The sequence below is a fragment of the Hyperolius riggenbachi genome, chromosome 4 (assembly GCF_040937935.1).
Source record: "Hyperolius riggenbachi isolate aHypRig1 chromosome 4, aHypRig1.pri, whole genome shotgun sequence".
NCBI classification, from domain to species: domain Eukaryota; kingdom Metazoa; phylum Chordata; class Amphibia; order Anura; family Hyperoliidae; genus Hyperolius; species Hyperolius riggenbachi.
Window position 1 is genome coordinate 379,050,331 of NC_090649.1, and position 20,905 is coordinate 379,071,235.

Sequence of the window (20,905 nt, forward strand, 5' to 3'; positions counted from 1 at the left end):
GGGCAACACCAAGCTCTAGGATAAGATAGAGTGGAGTAGGCTATGTAAATACAGACAAGACTAGTGCCTGATGTATTTCTCCCTTCTGCTCTTCTCCCTTCTGGCTGCACCATGTTGAGATGATAACAGAGTTCAGAGGTCACCAGGGCCACATGTTGATTATCTTCACATCCCTCCTATAACAAGCAACATTACTACCTGGTGAGGTTTCAGGTTGGGATAAGAGGGGGTGACATCACTAGTTTTCGCATTGGGTGATACTAACCCTATTGATGCCTCATGTGCAGAGTATTTGTGGCCACATCTATCCCAGGTGGCCATGTGACATGTTGGATATAGGACTGTAGTTCTTCAGGTGGTGCCCTCTAGTGTTAGTGGATAGAGGCTTGGTCCTCCCAGAAGCAGTAGAAGAATCATAGGTCTCATTCTTATGAAATGGATACCTGGGGCATGGAGGATGCCATTACACATTGGAATATATATCTTACACAATGGAATGTAGCAGGGGACAGAGGGAACTCATGCAGGACACAGATGACCTTATCAGCACTAGTTTGTTGTTTTAGTCTTTAGTTAGGCTTTCAGGTCTAGCTGTTGTATTTACCATGGGTTGTAGAGGTGAAAAGTTTGTTGGTGGAATGCCAACTAAGAGGCTATGGCAGCTGTCAAGAGCAGAAATGAGCATGTTTTGGGAAATCTTTAACTACTTAAATTCTTTTCTGCTTTGTTCTTTGGAGGAAATCTATTGAGGACTTGTTTCTTAGAAATTTTTTTAGCAAACTTGTATTCTATTGAGAAGTGCCCATCCTTGCATTAATGAATAATTATGCTGGGCACCTGTTATGCCTGCTACTCATTCAGTTCAATGAATTCAGATTTACACAGTTATGTTAGGCTAAAAGCACAAACACAAATAGTCCAATATAGCAGCCAAACAGAGCCAAAAAACGTATAGTTTATATCGATGTTTATAAGGAACTTTAACAGCTATGTTTGTAAAGCTTAGAAAAATGTTAATCTCGTTTTCTTTGGCAATATTTTAGTTCAGTCACTTTCAGTCATGCTGATTGGGTCAATAACTTAGTCCTGGACAATGAACCAAATATAAACAAAACATTTGTGTTTTACATAGAACCGCAAATGTCTCCCCTTAGTTGACCAGAGAACTCAGCCAGAGTGTGGAGACTATCCTCCTGTGGGCTTTAGAGGAAATGTCAAGTCACACAGTGCCTCTTGAATGCAGTGCATTTGGACTGCACACCATGCAGTTTGTTTGCTTGCTTGTCATTGATTTTGCTTGGCATGAGACGTAATCGTTGTGGAATGAAGTAATTCATTTCAGGTGCCTGCAATCTTCCCAGAAGTGCTACTTACAATTTCCTTCCCTAAATACTCTGGTGCTGTCTGTACTCAAAAGGAGAGACGCCGTATTCTATAAATGTTATCACGCAAACACAGATGGCACTATTATTGCGAGTAATTTATTGTGATAAACTGCTGGCACTAAGTTATGTATATTGTTATCTATTGCTTATTTGTACTAACATAGATTGTAGGTGATGGCCATAGACCGATGTAAAAAAAAGGGAGCGAGATGTGTCCTGTTGAAATGGCGCCCTGCAAATTTGTAGCCACAGGGCGCCATTTCAACAGGACACGTCTCATTTCCTTTTCACCTGTTCCAATGTAAACATACTAGATTGTCATCACCTGAGTTTGTGATCACTTCTGGTGAAAATATAGCAGCAGTACTCCTGTCTCCTCATGTCTCAGAAATCTTCAGAGTAAGTTAATACTTTGCCAGTTTATACTGTGGTGGGGGGGCCTTCGGATTATCCTTCCACATCTCCTTGAGCATATGTCTGAGGCTTTATCACAATGATGGGCAATGAGGTATTGGCTTGTCTTATGTTCTTTAGCAAGTTTAGCATCTGTTGGTTTGAAATCTGTTAGATTTCCATTATTGAGAGTATTTTGTATTTTCATCTTCTATGTAATTCTGGATACAGTGAATATGAATATATAATTGCTGTACATAGTTTGGGATGCTGTGTACGGCAGTTGCATGTTCAGCCTCATAGAAAGGAGTGGGAGATGAGAAGGAGACTATGGATAGAATATCTGACTGAATGCAGAAATTATGTTGACTGTCCACATAACAGCTGCAAATTTGTACCACTGAATGCAGTAGAAAGCTATGGTTATGTTGTCCAAGTGCCATATCTACCTGCCCTTCCCCCTCATGGCAATCTAAAGAAGGAGGACTTTTCCCGATCAATACACTTTTAATACATATGATTACAATATCAATCAAATGTGTATTGGTTTTAAAAGATTTTGATAAGCTTTGAAGGATGACAACCAATTGATCCATTCAAATGCACGTGTTGTGCATTTTGCACTTACGGGACCTAATTTTCTTCCAGTAACAATCCATTCAGAATACCGTCATCGTGCCATTTCTGAATTCAAATGCACATTATTTGTGGGTCACTAACCATCTGGGATCGTTTGTTTTCTGACAACTGCAGTTTAGCGTGTGCATGAAACTTAAAGTGGACTCAAGCTCTTGCAAATAACAGACTGAACGTGTTCATTTGACATAGAAATGCTGTAGAAGTAAGCTGCACTGAACTGTGTTGGTTTATTTGGTTACAGTTGAGTGGAATGTGTGTGTTATCAGTAGGCAGGACTTAAAGAGACACTGAAGCGAAAAAAAAAATATGATATAGTGAATTGGTTGTGTACTATGAATACGGTAATTACTAGAAGATTAGCAGCAAAGAAAATATTCTCATACTTTTATTTTCAGGTATATAGTGTTTTTTCTAACATTGCATCATTCTATAATATGTGCAGATTACACAACACTCAGCATTCAAAATGAGTCTTTCAGAGCAGTCTGTGAAGTAATGACCTCTCCTCTAGCAGAGGAAAAGTAAATAGTCCAGGAACAGTTGAGATAATAAAAGTCAGATAACAGCCCTCTCCACGACTAACTTAAGGTAGCCATACACTGGTCGATTTGCCATTAGATCGACCAGCTGACAGATCCCTATCTGATCGAATCTGATCAGAGAGGGATCGTATGGCTGCCTTTACTGCAAACAGATTGTGAATCGATTTCAGCCTGAAACCGATCACAATCTGTGGAGCCGCCGCTGCCGCCTGTCCCCCCCCCCCCCGCGCATACATTACCTGACGCTGGCTCTCGGGCATCTTCTCCGCATCTTCTCCACGCTGCACCCGCTCCATCCCGGCGCTTCCTGTGTCACTCCGTGACCAGGAAGTTCAAATAGAGCGCCCAGTGACAGGAAGCGGGTGCAGCGCGGAGAAGATGCGGAGAAGACGCCCGGGAGCCAGCGTCAGGTAATGTATACCTGATCGGATTGGCCGCCGCTAGCGACACGCTCCCTACCCGCGAGCGATCGAGGGTAATTTCCCGCATGGCGCGATCGATGGACCGATCCGATTTCGGGAGGAAATCGGATCGGCGGGTGCGTTTAGCGCGAACGACTGGCAGCAGATTCGATCCCAGGATCGAATCTGCTATCAAAACGGCCACGAATCGGGCCAGTGTATGGCCACCTTTAGTCGGAGAGCTTAATGGCTTGTTTGCATAGAGATAACAACTGGAGTTTCTCAACTCTTCCTGTACTGGAAACAATTACACTGATGTATCTGATCTTAATGTTTTATTTCTCAGCTGTGCTACACATACAAAGCATAATTTCATCATTTTTTTTCACTTCAGTGTCTCTTTAAAGCACTAGTGATAGCTGTACAGGAAAGACAGATGCTTTAACCCTTGCTTTGCTCTTTTGAAAGTTCATCCAGTACATTTTTTTTTATTTCTGTGCATTGCAACAAAGACATTTTTCCCTGATTATTTTCAAACTATCCTTAATCTTTTAGAGAAGAGAAGAAGTTCTGATCTCACATCTACTTTAAAAGACACGTTAGCTCAAAAAGAACTTGGGGGAGTAGGCTTGTGTAGTGGACTATCCACATGCCCACCGTTTTCCCCCATTCTCCCCGCCCCCCTCCGTTACCGCGTACCAATCCCCTAAACTTACTTCCTGGTTAGGGTGGTCGTGGCTGACTGCACAGGTGCTGCCTGGCGATGCACGTCCTTGATCGTGCGCCCATGGCTGGGAGCGCTCTGCGCATGCGCACTACGTAGTTGTGACATAGTACGCATGTGCAAAGTGCTCCCAGCTCTGTGTGCACGATCAAGGGCAATCAGTCAGCCATGACCACCACGACCAGTAAGTTCGAGGGATCGGTACGTGGTAATGGAGGGGGCGGAGGAGAACAGGGGAAGCGGTGGGCGTGAGGAGAGCAGACTATTCATGCCTGCCCCCCCCCCCCCCCCCCCCCCCCCGTTTTTAAATTCTTTTTGCTCTAAGGTATTCTTTAATAATGTATAGTGCCTTTTAGCCAGGCAATATCACTTTTGTGTGTGAGTTAGGAGAGCACATACGCTTTCCTTCACAGTTACCATAACACAAGAACAAATTGTTCTCACTTATCTAAAGGGAGTACAAAACAATTACTAGATTCATATTCTTTAAGCGCTATTGCAAAGTACAGAATGTTTGGATTTTCGTTTTCCAGTACTGCATAGCATATGGTAGGAAATGCTTCCACAATAAAGCCATGCAATGATCAGTAAATTAAGCTCCATTTAATAGTAGCCAGGCTTCTCTCCATGTTCTACAACTCAAGTAATCCCGTCCTCTAGACTTTAAGCTACCCTGTCGTCTTTTTCTCAACTAGAAACAAATTATATCTGCACAGCCCCAGGCTGCAAATCTCCATTCATGAGGCAGACACAAGGGACTATTTTCTACGGAACATTACGTGACCCACAGTTAACATTTCCTTAAAACCTGAGGATAAAGCTTCAGTGGAGTCTCCTAGCTTTCTGCTCAATAATAGAGACAACAGGTGAAACTGTTTGGTAGCCTTTACCAGTGTATGTATTTACGCTGTGCAATTATATTTGTTTTCAATGCTTATGATTTTTGCACCTCTCTTATTTGCACTATATTGTTTGCTTTTTAAAAAGACATACAATATAGATGGCTGTTTTCCACTAAGAAATGCAATCGTGCTGCAAGGAGATCGTGTTTCTTCTATTTTACATTACCCGGATTCTGACGCAATCTGTTTAGTGTACGAGGCAATTTGCGGTGCATTTGCAGGGAAAAAATGGGTGAAAAACCTTTTGATTCACTGAAAAATCACATAGTGGCGTGTCTGCTATGTGATTTTCCTACACTTCTATACTTTGTATAGGAGGCCGATTGCACAATATATGAAGCAGGCATGACGTTTGCGATCAGGAAAAAAACACAAACACAGCATGCTAATGTAAACATCACAGCACAGTTTTCAACAGTTTAGTAGTACATAGCATTCTGTGATCCGATTGTGATTGGAATCGCATTGCAAGGCACTGCTAGTGGAAAATAGCCCAGACTGTAATTGTAAGACATTAGGAGTTACATTTTCACGGTGTACATTGTTGTTATCTAGATATGCATTACAGCCACCATGCAAGGGCCATCATGTACACATGTATTGTGCATGGACTGAACTCTTAGATCTGAGCGGAAACTTAATCACTGGGTAACTATTGCGATTCCATGCTGCTCTACACACCCCTGACAGTGCTTGATCAACAGAAGGATGGAAATCACTGATCAACATTTGATGAATATTTGTGTTGGCATTATAGTTTTTGTTTTTTTTCACATCTGAATGTCTAAAACATCTAAAAGTGCATGTCTACCTTTTCTTAAAGGGCACATTAAGTGAGTGGAATATGGAGGCTGACATATTTATTTTCTTGTATCAATGCACAATAACCGGCTGTTGTGCTGATCCTCTGCCCTTAAAGCTAAGTACATACATGGGATAATTGTTGCGTGTCAGGGATCAGGAAACAATCCATTGTGCAACAGTTTGGGGACCGATGCTGTACAGACACAGCCTTGAGGCTAGCAAGGTGTTCCATTGCTATGGAGGGGGGTGAATGGATGATAATTGGTGCATGACGGATCACCTTCCCTTAGTCGGGGGAAGTAAAATAACATTGCAATGCATTGTGCTCTGCCGTTGGGGGTCATTAAGGATCAGACATGCCGGATTCTTAATGACCCCCAATACCCAAACAGGATCAATCAGTGACCGCTGTACACACAGAACAATTGATGGCTGAAACAATCATCATTTTGAATGATTATCACATGTGTGCGTAACTTAATACTTTAAGCCATAGACCCTGAACAAGCATACAGAATAGATGTTTCTGACAAGATTAGTTGCATGCTTGGTGTGTGATTCAGAGACCACTGACCACAAAGATCAGCAGGACTGCCAGGCAACTGGTATTGTTTAAAAGAAACCACATTTGGCAGCCTCCCTATCACTTCAGGTGTACTTTAAAGTAAACCTGAGATTAATTAAAAGTAAATATTCATACATACTTGGGGCTTCCTCCAGCCCCCTTCGGCCTGATCGCTCCCTTGACACCATCCTCCACCTGCTCCTTTATCATGGATCCTGGGGCATACTGCACATGCACAGCCACGGGCCGCACTGTATCTGCACCGACTGACCCCCAACATGCCAAAGTTACCGGGAAGATTGCGGAGGATCCAGGAGGTGGAGGATGGCAGAGAGGGAGCGATCAGGTCGAAGGGAGCTGGAGGAAGCCCTGGGTAGGTATGAATTTTTACTTTTAATTCAAGAAGTTTTAAATCAGGATGATACCATTTATTGGCTAACTACAAATGAATAAGAATAAACAAGCTTTCGGCCTTGCAGCCTTCGTCAGGTTTACATCCTGTTAGTTTGTAAGCTGGTGGTACAGACAGCTTATATACTCGCAACATCAAAAGGGAAAACAGATATTTTTTTCAAGCATAAATACGTCATTAAGATGCCTTAATACAAACAGACCATCTAAATGGGGTAAGATAAGGATCCTTATTTACTCCATTGCTCACAGACCTGGTATTAGGATTGACCCAGAGGTATCGTAAATTCTTAGTTCACAAGTTTAGCTAGAGTGGCTGAGACAGTTCATATATCATCAATCTCATACCAATATAGAAAGTTGTTGTCCCTATTCAAACCCTTCTCCACAGCTTTGAACCAATTTATAAATTTTGTTTCTGCTATTAATCGGTCATTTGACGTTTTGAAGCAGCCCTTCAGGGCAGTGACACGAAGATCATCCATGCTGTGTCCGTTGGACCGAAAGTGTGTAACAACTGGGAGTCCAGATTTGGTATCATTAATAGTGTGCCTGTGTCCATTCATACGTTTGCGCAGAGTTTGTCCAGTTTCTCCCACGTGCATAACATTGGGGCATTTAGCACACATGATCAGATATACCAGATTGGTGGACCCACAGGAAAATTTACCTTGTACTCTGTACTCCTGTTGTGAACCTGGTATCGTTACCCTGTCAGTGGAGTAAATGTGTCCGCAGGTCCCACATATTTTTTGTCGGCAGGGTGATGTTCCGTTTTGTTGAGGCCCATTCAAAGAGCTCCTGACAATCATCTGTTTTAGATTGTGTGGTTGCCGATATGACAAGAGTGGAGGTTTAGGGAATATCATTCTCAGTCTGTGATCCTTGTGTATAATGGGATGAAGTTCCTTAGCAATCCTCCTTAAGATTTCCAGGTGTGGGTTGTAGGTGACAACCAAAGGGACACGTTCCTCTTTTTGGTTTTGCTTATATTTTAGGAGTTCAGTCCTGGGGATGTTGCTGGCTTTCCTGATTTGGAATGGGAGGACTGTAACCTTGTTTAATGAAAGTTTTACACAAGGATCACAGACTGAGAACGATGTGGGACCTGCAGACACATTTACTCCACTGACAGGGTAACGATACCAGGTTCACAACAGGAGTACAGAGTACAAGGTAAATTTTCCTGTGGGTCCACCAATCTGGTATATCTGATCATGTGTGCTAAATGCCCCAATGTTATGTACGTGGGAGAAACTGGACAAACTGCGCAAACGTATGAATGGACACAGGCACACTATTAATGATACCAAATCTGGACTCCCAGTTGCTACACACTTTCGGTCCAACGGACACAGCATGGATGATCTTCGTGTCACTGCCCTGAAGGGCTGCTTCAAAACGTCAAATGACCGATTAATAGCAGAAACAAAATTTATAAATTGGTTCAAAGCTGTGGAGAAGGGTTTGAATAAGGACAACAACTTTCTAGATTGGTATGAGATTGATGATATATGAACTGTCTCAGCCACTCTAGCTAAACTTGTGAACTAAGAATTTACGATACCTCCGGGTCAATCCTAATACCAGGTCTGTGAGCAATGGAGTAAACAAGGATCCTTATCTTACCCCATTTAGATGGTCTGTTTGTATTAAGGCATCTTAATGATGTATAACGGTACAATACCCTACTGCTACTACTTTTAATTCATTTCAGGTACACTTTAGGGTAACTACACAAGATAGAATTTTGTCACTTTAAACAATCACCAACTATCATTTTGGGCAATTACCTAGCATATTCTACCTCTCACCCCTCAACCCCCTCCTTTTTATATAGGATAGAATGTACTGCTCAGCACAGTGCAGGGCACTTCCAAACCCAATTCCGAGCATGACCTAGTCTTGCTTGGCGATTAAAATATTTCTGATTCTGACTTACACCGAATAGGGATAGTAGAAGCAGTAAAGTGTTGTACCGTGTTAGCCATGAGTAAAAGCAAGAAGTTTTGAATCAGGATGATACCATTTATTGGCTAACTTAGAGAATAGGGATAAAATGTCACCCAAAGCAGTCACTGCAGATGATTTCTAGTAACATTTATTCCAAGCTTGTGTACACAGCAGTCTTGTTCCCAACTAGATTTGACTGATGGCTGTGGAGAGTGGGCTCAGGCTTTTGGAATACATCAGATACATCTCAGCACCACCAGAGTACATAGGAACTCATGTAAAATTAAAATTGGCTATTTTTACTGGCTATACAGTTGCTTATTCTTTATTTATCACAGTACTGTTATTTAATATATTTTGCTTGTTATCTTACAACAGTAACCAAATTTTATGATCTTTGTGTCACTGCCCTGAAGGGTGGCTTTAAAACGTCAAATGATCGATTAATAGCAGAAACAAAATTAATAAATTAGTTCAAAGCTGTAGACAAGGGTTTGAATAAGGACCAAATCTTTTTATATTGGTATGAGGCTGACGATATTTAAACTCTTTCTCAGCCTATATAGCTGAACTTGTGAACTCAGATACCTCTGTGTCAGTTCAACTCCCAGGTCTGTGAGCATGGAGTAAACAAGGATCCTTATCTCAGCTAACAACTTCCAACCCCATTAAGATGTTCTGTTTTACATAAGGCATCTCAATGACATGTATTTATGCTTGAAAAAAATCTGTTTTCCCTTTTGATGTTGCATGTATAAAGCTGTTTGTACCATCAGCCTGCAAACTAACAGGATGTAAACCCGACGAAGGCTGCAAGGCCGAAAGCTTGTTTATTCTTATTAATTTGTATTTAGCCAATAAATGGTATCATCCTGATTTAAAACTTCTTCCATTAACATAGCTGACAGAGACTGATAAAAAGGCATGATGTCTTCAAGCATGCTCTGAAGTTAGCTTTACTACATAGCAGTAAAGCAAGAAGCAGTTTAATTTACAAAAATCACCAGTTGCACCTGTAGGGGGAGCTCAAAGCACATACAAAATATTAATTTGTGATCAAAATACTTTAGTATGTTATCAATAACGTTAAAGCACTCCTCTGTACTAAATAAACATGATACTACTGTACACATTTTACATACAACCATGAAGAGAAATGATGCTTGGAACAGTGGTAACATGGTTATCTGCTACAATGCATAAGTCTGGATTTTAGCCAGGACAATTTCTGTGTGGTATTTGTATACTCTCTTGTGTTTGTGTGGATTTTCTCTTAATGCCCAGTTTCCTCCCAAAGGACAAAAAGCATAGTGGTAGGTTAATAGTTTTTCCCTAGAAATGTGGCCACATTAACCTGCAAGCCTCACTGAGTAACAATTAGGGATTTGTCTGTTGTTGTGTTCTGTAAAACAGAAGTTGCGCTATGTAGATGTTTCCTGATAATCAAATCCCAGCAGTTGACCTTATGAAGAAAGTCATTATAAGGAGGGGAGATGCTATTTTGACTAGAGTTTATCATCTGTTATTGTTTGATCTAATCTTGCATCCTGCATGTCTTCTTTAAACTGAAACAGTTGCTGCTGGAACCCTTCAGCTTTTCAGATGAGGGATTGCTCATGTTCTTTCTTATCCAGGCAGATGGCTGTTTCAAGCTAGGATGACACAGTGTTTGTCAGCAGCTGTTAAAGTGTCTGCGAAACAATCAATGCCGGGAGAAAAAGTAGTGATTCATTTAAGAATTTCAGGCTACGTCCTACCAGGACTCCTCCATTAATATTTGTCACCATCTGGGTCACAGAACTTGTCTGTTCTGGCCGCAGACAAACAGGTTGCCTCTCGACACTAACCTGATACCGGAAAGTTTGTTTCGTCTTTTAGCTGGGAGCAAAGCCCAATTTATAATTGTTTCTATAAGAAATATGGAATAAACCATTAGCTTGCTCTGCAGTCACACAGTGAAGGCACTAGTGAGGCCTCACTGCTTGTGAAGAAAAAGCTGAGGTCATGTCTTTTGCATCAAAATTCTTCACACATTGTTTTTAATGAGGTATTTGGCTTCTTTTGTGCTTCTCGATGTTCTGTTCTGCACAGTCAAGCATACATTTCTCTTCAAACTTTTCCCAACTTATATGAATTTTGTTCGGTAAAATAATTTTTGTGCCTGTATTCCAAAACGGTATAATCTCGTGGTGAATGTTTTTTTTTTATTGGGTGCTTCATGCAAGGCTTGGCTGACTGCTTATGAAATATCCCTGACCCCTTTAGAACTATTAGACCAATGTGATTTAAGCTTCCTGTAATATGCTCACTGGCTGCTGCTGATCCGTGTTCCCGTTTTAATGATGTCGAAAGTAATAGTGTGATGTATTTCAGGGATGCCACAATTGCTCTTAATGATACCTTTATGCCCTCTGCCGAAACTGAAAGCTTATGTTCTGAGACTCCATCTTTCTGTTTGCCTATTATTCTCTGTCTGGGATGTAAACTCTGCTAAAACCTGTACTAATTTAGAGCTGGGAATGTCTGTATAAGCTGGTAAAATAGCAATATATAGATTGTATTTGTTATCTATTCGTACCTTGAAAAATTATTGTATAGATCAAACTTGGTAAAGTCACTGTTTACAATATTTGCCTGTTTTCTTGTATTTACTTAAAACAATCTTCACTACTTCAGCAAAGATAGAATAAAAAACGGTGTAATCTCTGTGACAAATTTATTTCAGATGTACATACAGATAGAGAGGTACCTGACCAAACTGATCACATGCTTCTCCATGAGTTCTCCTAGACATGACCATCACTAGTAGGTATTTATACGTATGGTTACGTAGAGAGATAGATCATGGATAGGTAGGCAGGTAGGTAGAAAAATACCAATAAATACGTAGATAGATAATAGGTAGGTAGGTATGTCAAAAGATTCAGTAGATAGTGAATAGGTAATTAATATGTAATAAATACATAGAAATAAGCACATTAATGTAGTTTGGGTGTAAAGTATGTGACTTAAGTTGTGAATGATGCAACATCACATTTTTCTTTCTTTTGTAGAACTAACCCCTGAAGAAAAAGCCCAGAAAATTGCAAGAACAATGCGCAAACAGTCCATAGAGGTGAAGGAGAAGTGGGAAAGTCTGAACTTCCAGGGTAGCAGTTGGCAAAAGCAAGTGGAAAAAGCGTTGGAGAAGCTGAGGGTCTTGCAGAGTGCAATGGATGACCTGGATGCAGAACTGATGGCAGCAGAGAAAGTGCGAAGTGCCTGGAAGCCAGTTGGAGACTTATTAATCGATTCTTTGAAGGAGCATATTGAGAACACAAATGTAAGAACTACAATTTTATACATATAAAATCTATACATACACACACATGGAGTCTAAACTTTTTTTCACATGATGAAGGAATCCTTGGCTTGGGTAGTCTTCTACTACCAGATTGAATCCAGACAGCTGCAGTTTATAGCACAATAAATTATAGCTCCATCATCTTCTGTAGTGCTGTACTAAGACCTGGGGCCCACTAGAGCGCTTTCAGATGTGCTTTGGGATTGCCAACGATCACCGGCGATCCTAAAAAGTGATATGCTGATCAAAGTCAATGATGGTGAACCCACAAGAGCAAATTGGCGTTATCGCAATTGTGGGTCCTGCAGCATTTTTGGAGCTATAGTATTTCAATGCAACAGAAGAATTGCTTTTCAAAATTTTCAGAGACTTTGTAGGCAATTTTTATGTTTAAATGAAGTTTAAACTACTTGCCAGGTCTTTTGAGGTCTGGCTTCTGGTGTATAGCTCTGCCCCTAGCACAAGAGGTCATCGGCGCTTCTCTATTTGAAAGCAGAGGAAATTAACCTCAAGAAACCTGGTGAGTATTTTAAACTTTATTAATACAGTATACAAACTTTTAAAAAATATGCAAATCAGAAGAGCTGTACAATCACCGGCTGTAGACTGTATAACGCTTCCAATCACTGGACAAATCATGCTGGAAATCACTGGAGCAAATGCTAGCAAAAACACTACGATTGGCAATCTGTAGTGGGCTCCAGGCCTGAGATACAAACATGGGTCTGAAATACAGGGATGTTATACAAGTGTGATCACTAATACAGGTAACTACTGACAAAACATACAGAAGTTACAAGAACACACAGGGAGAAACCACTGGCTTTTTGAACTTACTATATCTGAATAAATGTATTTTCCTTAGGAACACGGTACAATACCCTACTGCTTTCCTTAGGAAGCGAGATGAGATTCAATGACTTGGATTTGAATTGCTCTTCACCAGTCTAGCAAAGCTGAAAGAATCCACTAATTGACACATAATGTGCTTTTTTGTACGGTTAAATCCAAAATTGAACAACACAAATTCTAATGGCGATCAGGATAATAAGTGGATGTAAACTGTGCGGAGGACAGTATACCTTGTTCATGAGTTAAATGTACTTGTTAGCTGCGGTACAGCTTCCTTCTTGCCCTCTGTAAATGAAGCTGATGGATGGGTCAAGTAAGAGTGACCATGTGACATCCAAAGTAGAAAGAACAATAATTGCCAGACTATGTTCCAGCATAACATTAAAAGCATGTGAATAAAGAGCTGGCAAAGGGCAGCGGAAGGGTTGGAATATGGAAATGCTTAGCACATTTATTTATTCAGCTGAAAAAAATCATGTCACCTTACCTGTATTCATTTCATGCACAAGAGATGGGCGGGAACTTGTGTCAGTCACTGTCCTAGTACAGGCTGCTGTAGTCTTGTATGTCACAGGAAGTGGGATATCAAGACTTCCTTTCCTAAACTGGGAAGCAGCCAGTACAGGGCGTGCATCTGTATAGTCAGACAGTGAATTGCACACAAGCATAGCTATAAAACCCATAATTACAACTAAAATTCAGAGCAAAACATGATGGTTGTAACTTAGACTGAATGTCATGTGTGTGCTTTCATATTTTTAACAGCTTCAGTTCCGGCTGAAAAATTTCCTTTTAAATGATGCATATTGCCTGGCTGTCTTGCTCACCCTTCGCCTCTAATCCAAAGACCAGAGCCACTTTATCTGCCTGGAGTGCAGACTTGATGTCATCATATACCCCTTCAACCTGGTCATCTTGCTTTGAGACTTTATTTAGGGGAAGTCTTTTCTATTCCACGATAGAAACTAATGCCAAACTTCTTCATCGCACATATTTGACTCCGGTTAGGCTCCATACGATTTCTCCCTCTACCAGTAAATCTTGCTTTAGGGGGTGTCCCGAAGATGGGACTCTTTACCACATTTGGTGGACATGCCCTGGAGCAATATGTTTTTGGAATAGTCTGTACTCTTATCACTAAAGTTATCAAGCGTCCATTCTCTAGACATCCCGCCATCCTTCTCCTAGGCTATAAAAGGTCTTCTACTAAATTTCCTACCCATAGACTTATCCAATGTATTGCTATGGTGGCTAAATCTTATTTAGCGTCACAATGGAGACAACCCAGACTGGTACTTGAACCGGTAAACCAAAGAGTTCATAGACTCATGATAACAACCTGGATGCTAGCAATTACCTATGATCATATGGTTTCAGAAAACCTGGGACCCATGGTTGGAATATGCTGATGTTAGAGACCTTAACTATTTGATATATTTCACTTAAAATTACCTTTTTGCTTGATAGGTATGGACTCTTTATGCATTCTCTGTCAAGTCAAGTGAATGAAGCAATAAATTGTCAGTAGTGCCAAGCATTTCCACTGTCTTGTTGTTGTATTGAACTGCTTTGGTTTTGAGCACACTGACAAGCTGCACACAGCAGCCTAGGTCATCCTCTCCACCATCTTTGATCTTTGAATGCCAGCCCACTGTGCTCTCTTGTTGATAAATAATCATTGACTGCTTTGTTTTTGTTTTTTCACCTACAGTACTATGTCCTGCATGCCTGGGTTCGGTTGCAAGATCATACATGCACACCGAAAAGTACCCTCTAACATTTCAGGACAACTTTTATAGTTCACTGTAGATGCACTGTATATACTGCCATAGGTTTTGGGAGAGAGAGATATCTACAGGGGATGGAAAATGTACTGTCCTTCATTATTGGAATTCATTAGTCCACGTCTCTTAGCTGTACATATTACATCACAGATGACCTCCTGTCTTTCCTGTCTCAGTGGTCAGCAATGTCAGCTGTGCATGCCATATGTAATACATGAACAGAAGGTGCCTCCAGCAATTATTTCTTTCAATTACATTTGGTATGAAAAATTAATTAGAATGAAATAACGCCATGGTTTTATCACCTTCATACATTTCAACAAAAATTACATGTTCAATTAAATCAAGATTTTGCTAGCAAGCGATCTATAAACGTGAATCACTAACCAGCTGCTGCAATATAATAAAGTCACAAGCCATGATAATCATTTCACTTCGTGTCTTGTTTTAGATATTTTATGCACGCTCCTAGGTCCAGTTTGAATGACTCAGAGTTTTATAGGTGCTAAAAATTGGTTGATATATTGAAATCTCCCTGTAGAAGGCAAACATTGGCCGGAGAAAAAATGATTATGTCATAATGAGGTACATTCATTCCTTGGTGAAACACATTGTAGAATTAAGTTTTGTGAATTATTACATTAATATGAAACTGAATTCTTGATTGGTTGCTAGTGCTACAGGCAGTGCGGAGTTTTTGTCATCAAACAGCTGTCCACCGTTACAAAATTCCATTTTGAGCTAGCACTGGGCACAAGAGTATTACCATGATAATAGTTTAGGGTTAGAATTGATTGGTGTTAGGGAGAGGTTTTTTTTGCATAAACTAAGGTTAATGGTTAGTATTAAAGAGGAAACTTTATTTTAACAATATTCGCTTTATAATCAAGCAATGTTTGCCCATTATAAATTCTTACCTCAGTTGCGTTTACATTCTTAAATTCATCAGTGGTGCAGGCAAAATGCTTCTGCGTAGTAAACAAGGATGTCAATTGATCTCCCAGAGTGCTCTGGGGCAGAAGGCTGCGTGACTTCAAGCCCAGGTTAAACATCACTGAGAGGATGGATATACAGCAATATATAAATATGCACAATTCCACAGCACAAATACACTCCTCTTGATAGATATATTTCTCCACACCTCCACCTGTGTGCACTCAACATGCAAAAAGAGTAAACAGGGAGGCTTTTAGTGGAGTATTTAAAACTTTTATTCCTGGATAAAATGACAAGTATAAACAGTTACTTAAAGAGGGTCCCAATCCACTTAGGACCCTCTCTGGCTGATATCGCTTCCCACTCAATGTGGTACTTAGGCCCCTCTACTCGACCCTGTGTCCTGCTGCCCGCTCCTGTCCCGACTAGTTTCGGCTAATGCCGTCTTCAGGGGATAAAAATATATATATATATATATATATAAATAAAAGAAGCTGTTTTGATACTGAAATCAGGATAATTAATGTAAACATGGGTATTTTGAAAGTTTTTCTGTGTTCTGCTATCAGTCATAACAGGTACACTTAACCCCCTTGGCGGTATGAAAAATACCGCCAGGGGGAAGCGCAACAGTTTTTTTTAAATTTTTTATTTTTTTTATCATGTAGCGAGCCGAGGGCTCGCTACAGCCCCGCCGATCGCCTCCGGCGATAGGCGATCAGGAAATCCCGTTCAAAGAACGGGATTTCCTGGAGGGCTTCCCCCGTCACCATGGCGACGGGGCGGGATGACGTCACCGACGTCAGCGACGTCGGGACGTCATTGGGAGACCCGATCCACCCCTCGGCGCTGCCTGGCACTGATTGGCCAGGCAGCGCTCGGGGTCTGGGGGGGGGGGGGGGCCGCGCGCCGCACCGGATATCGGCGATCGGGCGCGCGGCGGCGGCGATCGGGGTGCTGGCGCAGCTAGCAAAGTGCTAGCTGCGTCCAGCAAAAAAAAAATTAAGTAAATCGGCCCAGCAGGGCCTGAGCGGCACCCTCCGGCGGCTTACCCCGTGTCACACACGGGGTTACCGCTAAGGAGGTTAAACCACTTTGGTACCAGCGGTCTCTGGTCGTAAAGGGACCTGAGACCGCTGGCACAAAAAACGGGCTTACCGACGACACGCCGGCCAGACCCACCACTACTATTACTGCCGATCAGGCCACTCACCTATCACTGAAGCTCCCTTGCTCTGCCATCGCTATAACGGCAGAGCTCTGTGAGTTGGTCAGAAGCCCATTTCATTGGCTCCTGACCCTGTGATCAGTGTGAGCCAATGAGATTTTCTCACAGTGATCTCGGGGTCAGAAGGTAATGAAATCATACCGACGGCAGGGCAAGTGAGTGGCACGATCGGTGGTAGTGTTCGGCGGGCTAATTGAAATATATAACATATAAAGGAATAACGTGCCAAACAGGGCGTGATTTTAATTAGTGCTGTACAGAACCGGAATTTGGCCCACAACTTACGCTGTGTTTTACATTTGGTCCCTTGTGTGATCAAGTTTGCCACCTCTGGCTTAATCAATAAACTCAAATCAGAACACTTTCCCTATCTCAGTGAAAAGTTTATTGTTACAGGAATTTACTAAAGAGAGATGATCTCAGAATATAAAGTGTTAAAAACTGCTCAAAACTCACATTTTTTGCTAGTTTTGAACACATTTGTGATTAAGACCAATCGAAGGCAAAAGCTACATTTTAATTTATAAAGAAGTAATCATTCTGTTAAACCACTAGAAAAGGACAGCCAACATACCCTTTTAAGGAAATTGCCATTAGTTGATAATCAGCCACTATCTTATTAGAGAGAAATTGCAGATTATAAAATTGAATGAATCTCCAAGGGATATGAATGCAACATTGCCACCTAGTGGTGACATCTAATACAGCGTTAGTTGGTAGTATAGAGAATTGTGTTGATGTGTCTGGTGGATATATGTTTGGAGAACAATTCTTCTGCTCTATTTCATTCTCGGATAGTACCCATTATTGCTGAATAAGTTGCAGTGTCACGTTAAGGACTGTGCAGTAGTCTAGTGGTTTTATTTTTTTCTGACTCATGTCTCTCTCTTGGCCTTTATATTAATATCATGCACTAAAGAAAATAAGTTGCTTGAAATAACATTTACTGTACCTGAATACTGATAAAGCAAGGAGCAGCGTGGAACGAATGCATTTTATAGACATATGACAAGCTCACGAATACCGCCTGTTCAATCCAGAGAAATGAGTTTTCTGCTTTGTATCAAATTGTAGCCTTGGCGTTCCAAGATAGAGAATATTGCTCAAGTAACTAGGAAATCATCATACACCTCTAGCTACCCTACGACCTTGTCCTTTTGAAGTTGGAGTGGATGTATTCACTTATTACAGCATTCTGTTGATTACCTGTAAGCATATTACAGCAATGGCATAGTGCAGCTCAAATCTAAGTGCTTGCCGGTAATTGTTTGAAATAAAGGAAGTTATAGTAATAGTGTAGGAAATCCCACAGAAACCAAGGAAATGTATGTCAGCTTTGTGCCGCCTGGACTCACTGATGGCCTTCTGTCTGATCAGGGCACAGCTAGGACTTGGTTTGATTTGACTAGGGTAATTTACAGTTATTGACAAATTTGATGTACCACTCCATGAATAAATGAAAAAAATGAACCCACTTAACATAAGGTTAGCACATGAGTGTGTTCATGCTGGATCCACATACCTCACTGCAGGTGCTTAAAAATGTGTCTCCGAATCAAGCATATGGGGAGGTGCTAGGGCGCTGCCTACCCAAAGCACAATGAGGGTAAAGAAGTGCCCAGGGGTTTATAAAACGTAGTTAAAAACAACAATACAAATGATAAATGAGGTGGCTTACCTCAATGAGGACATTCTCATAGAGAGAATTTTATTATTGCACAGGCAACACGTTTCACAGGTCTAAGCCCACTTCCTCAGGCCAATAAGAGTACCTAAAATCAATAAATGTACAAAGCTCAATACATACACTCTGTGGACAGAATATCTTTGAAATAAGTATAGAACAATAAATAATAAACAATAAAAAACAATAAAATATAAGAAGCATCACACAATGGTAAACATGCTGCTAAGAAATAATTGCATTAACATATGTAGAGAGGATAGTGATAAGACATCGCCTATATTCATCTGCTATGCAGGTTATCGCATGCATATATCTGTATGTGTACTTAGTTCCTGCTTGCATGGGTATACACATATATATGAGTTCATGGTTCCTGCATGCATAAATATACATATGTATGTAACGATTGTGGAACTTTCTCCGGGAGCAGCGCACAACGCGTGCGCTGATACGGCGGAAATCCTCCACAAGCGTGTAATTGCAGGCACCCAGCAAAAGGTGCTACGCACCTGTAGAGGGAGATTCCTGTTGGCAGATGGCACTGGGGAGTGCAGAGGAACCAATCCTCTGTACCTCCACAAATGCCAGACAGGAATTGTACGAAGCGCAGAACGCAATCGCAAGAGAGGCGATTGCGAATGAGAACGAGCAAAGGGACAGGTTGTATGTGTGTGCGCCAATCCAGTCGCCACCCCGCGACCGCGCACACACAACAGCAGATATGAAATAGGAACGCGATCGCGAGAGGTGCGATCGCCAGACGTGACACAAGGCAGATCAGAATAGAATACGAGGGTAGCAAAGGCACAGCAAATAATACAATGAGAAGATGCGGAAAATAACAAACGCTAGCTAACCGCGAACACCGCACTCATTTGCAACAGTGCACGCGGTTATGCGCGGTCTCCACGTGATAAGCACAATAGAGACAAGCACGCCTAACTAACCATCGACAGACAAACATGAAACAGAGGACACGAACGCTTGCTTAACGGTTACCTCACCGAGCCTCCAGCAAGCGGTCGTAGCAGACAAGACAGACACACGAAAACAGGGACAAGCGAGAGATAGGATCCACAGCACTAGCGAAAAGTGGCTAGCGCGATCCAGGAAGACACAATAGCAGAACAGAAGGATCCACAGCACTAGCGAAAAGTGGCTAGCGCGATCCCAGGAGACAGAACAGAAGGATCCACAGCGCTAGCGAAAAGTGGCTAGCGCGATCCAGAGTGGCAGAACAGAAGAGATAGCTGGTAGCAACCGCTGCACCAGCTATGCTCCAAGAACAGAGATCAGAACGACTTCCTATCGACCACCGCTGGGACAGGACAATCGCAACAGACAAACAAAACAGATAAACAATCCTAACTGCACTAGGGAAATCTGCCTAGCACAGTTTCCAGGAATTACTCTAAGCTGATCTTCAAACAGAGAGTAAGGCTGACACCCCACCAGGAGTGCTACATAGGACGAAATCCTTATGACCAGCGAAGCATTGTGGGAAAGACATAGTACTTATAGTACACGCCTCCAATGAATGTGGCCAGGCAATTTGCATGACAACGTATGCAAATTCCTCTGCAAGCACAAGCTGCAAAACTGACAGAAGCTCTTCTTTCCAGAGTCCTGCAGCATGTAAATCAACACAATGGTCAAAAGGCTGCCTGCCTGCACAGACAGCTGAGCAAATCATCACAGTACCCCCCCCCCCCCCCCCCTCCAGGGTCGAATTCCAGACGACCCTCAAAACTGCTATTAGCAACAGACTCAAACTGAAGACTCATGAAGGTCGGGGCAGCCCAACAAGGTCCAATTCCAGAGTCAGTCCACCCGAAACCGACCTCATCGGAAACAGAAGCCACCGAAACATGCCCATCAGTACTACCAGTCTCAGTATAACACCCATCAGGACTGTGAACGCCAGAGAAGAAGCCATCGACACCCTCCAGACAATACCCACCACCTTCCAAGGAGCGTCCGAAAATACCAAACCTGCCACAATACCTGTTCGAAGTGTCCCTTACAACACAAAAGCCACCGTTGATCTTATCCAGGGTACCAAGCAAAATTTCTCCCGGAATCTCCCAGAAACTTTTGAAGCTCCACAGAGATCCCAAGAGGGCAGAACAATCACCAGGCTCACATGGAGAATTACCAAGAACCCCCATGGAACCAATGACAATTCTGGATTCAGAATTACGAGGACACCCATCAAGATAAAGACTTTCAGGGACCACTTCTGGGCATGCAAGCAGGCAGGCCATATCAGAGCATGTCTCCACCGAGGAAGCATCTGAGTACGCTGGTAACCGAGGCACACTTGGGCTTTCTGGGTCACAGAGCACACTGGGGTACA

General features: G+C 41.9%; 1 protein-coding gene across 13 annotated transcripts in view; it reads left to right on the forward strand.

Moving 5' to 3' along the window:
* Positions 1-20,905, forward strand: part of UTRN (utrophin) — an 863,547-nt gene that overhangs the window by 673,305 nt on the left and 169,337 nt on the right. For all 13 annotated transcript variants that reach the window (XM_068232090.1, XM_068232089.1, XM_068232092.1 and 10 more), the window contains one exon: positions 11,773-12,041. In XM_068232090.1, coding sequence (XP_068088191.1) covers positions 11,773-12,041 — 269 coding nt within the window. The remainder of the gene's footprint in view (positions 1-11,772; positions 12,042-20,905) is intronic.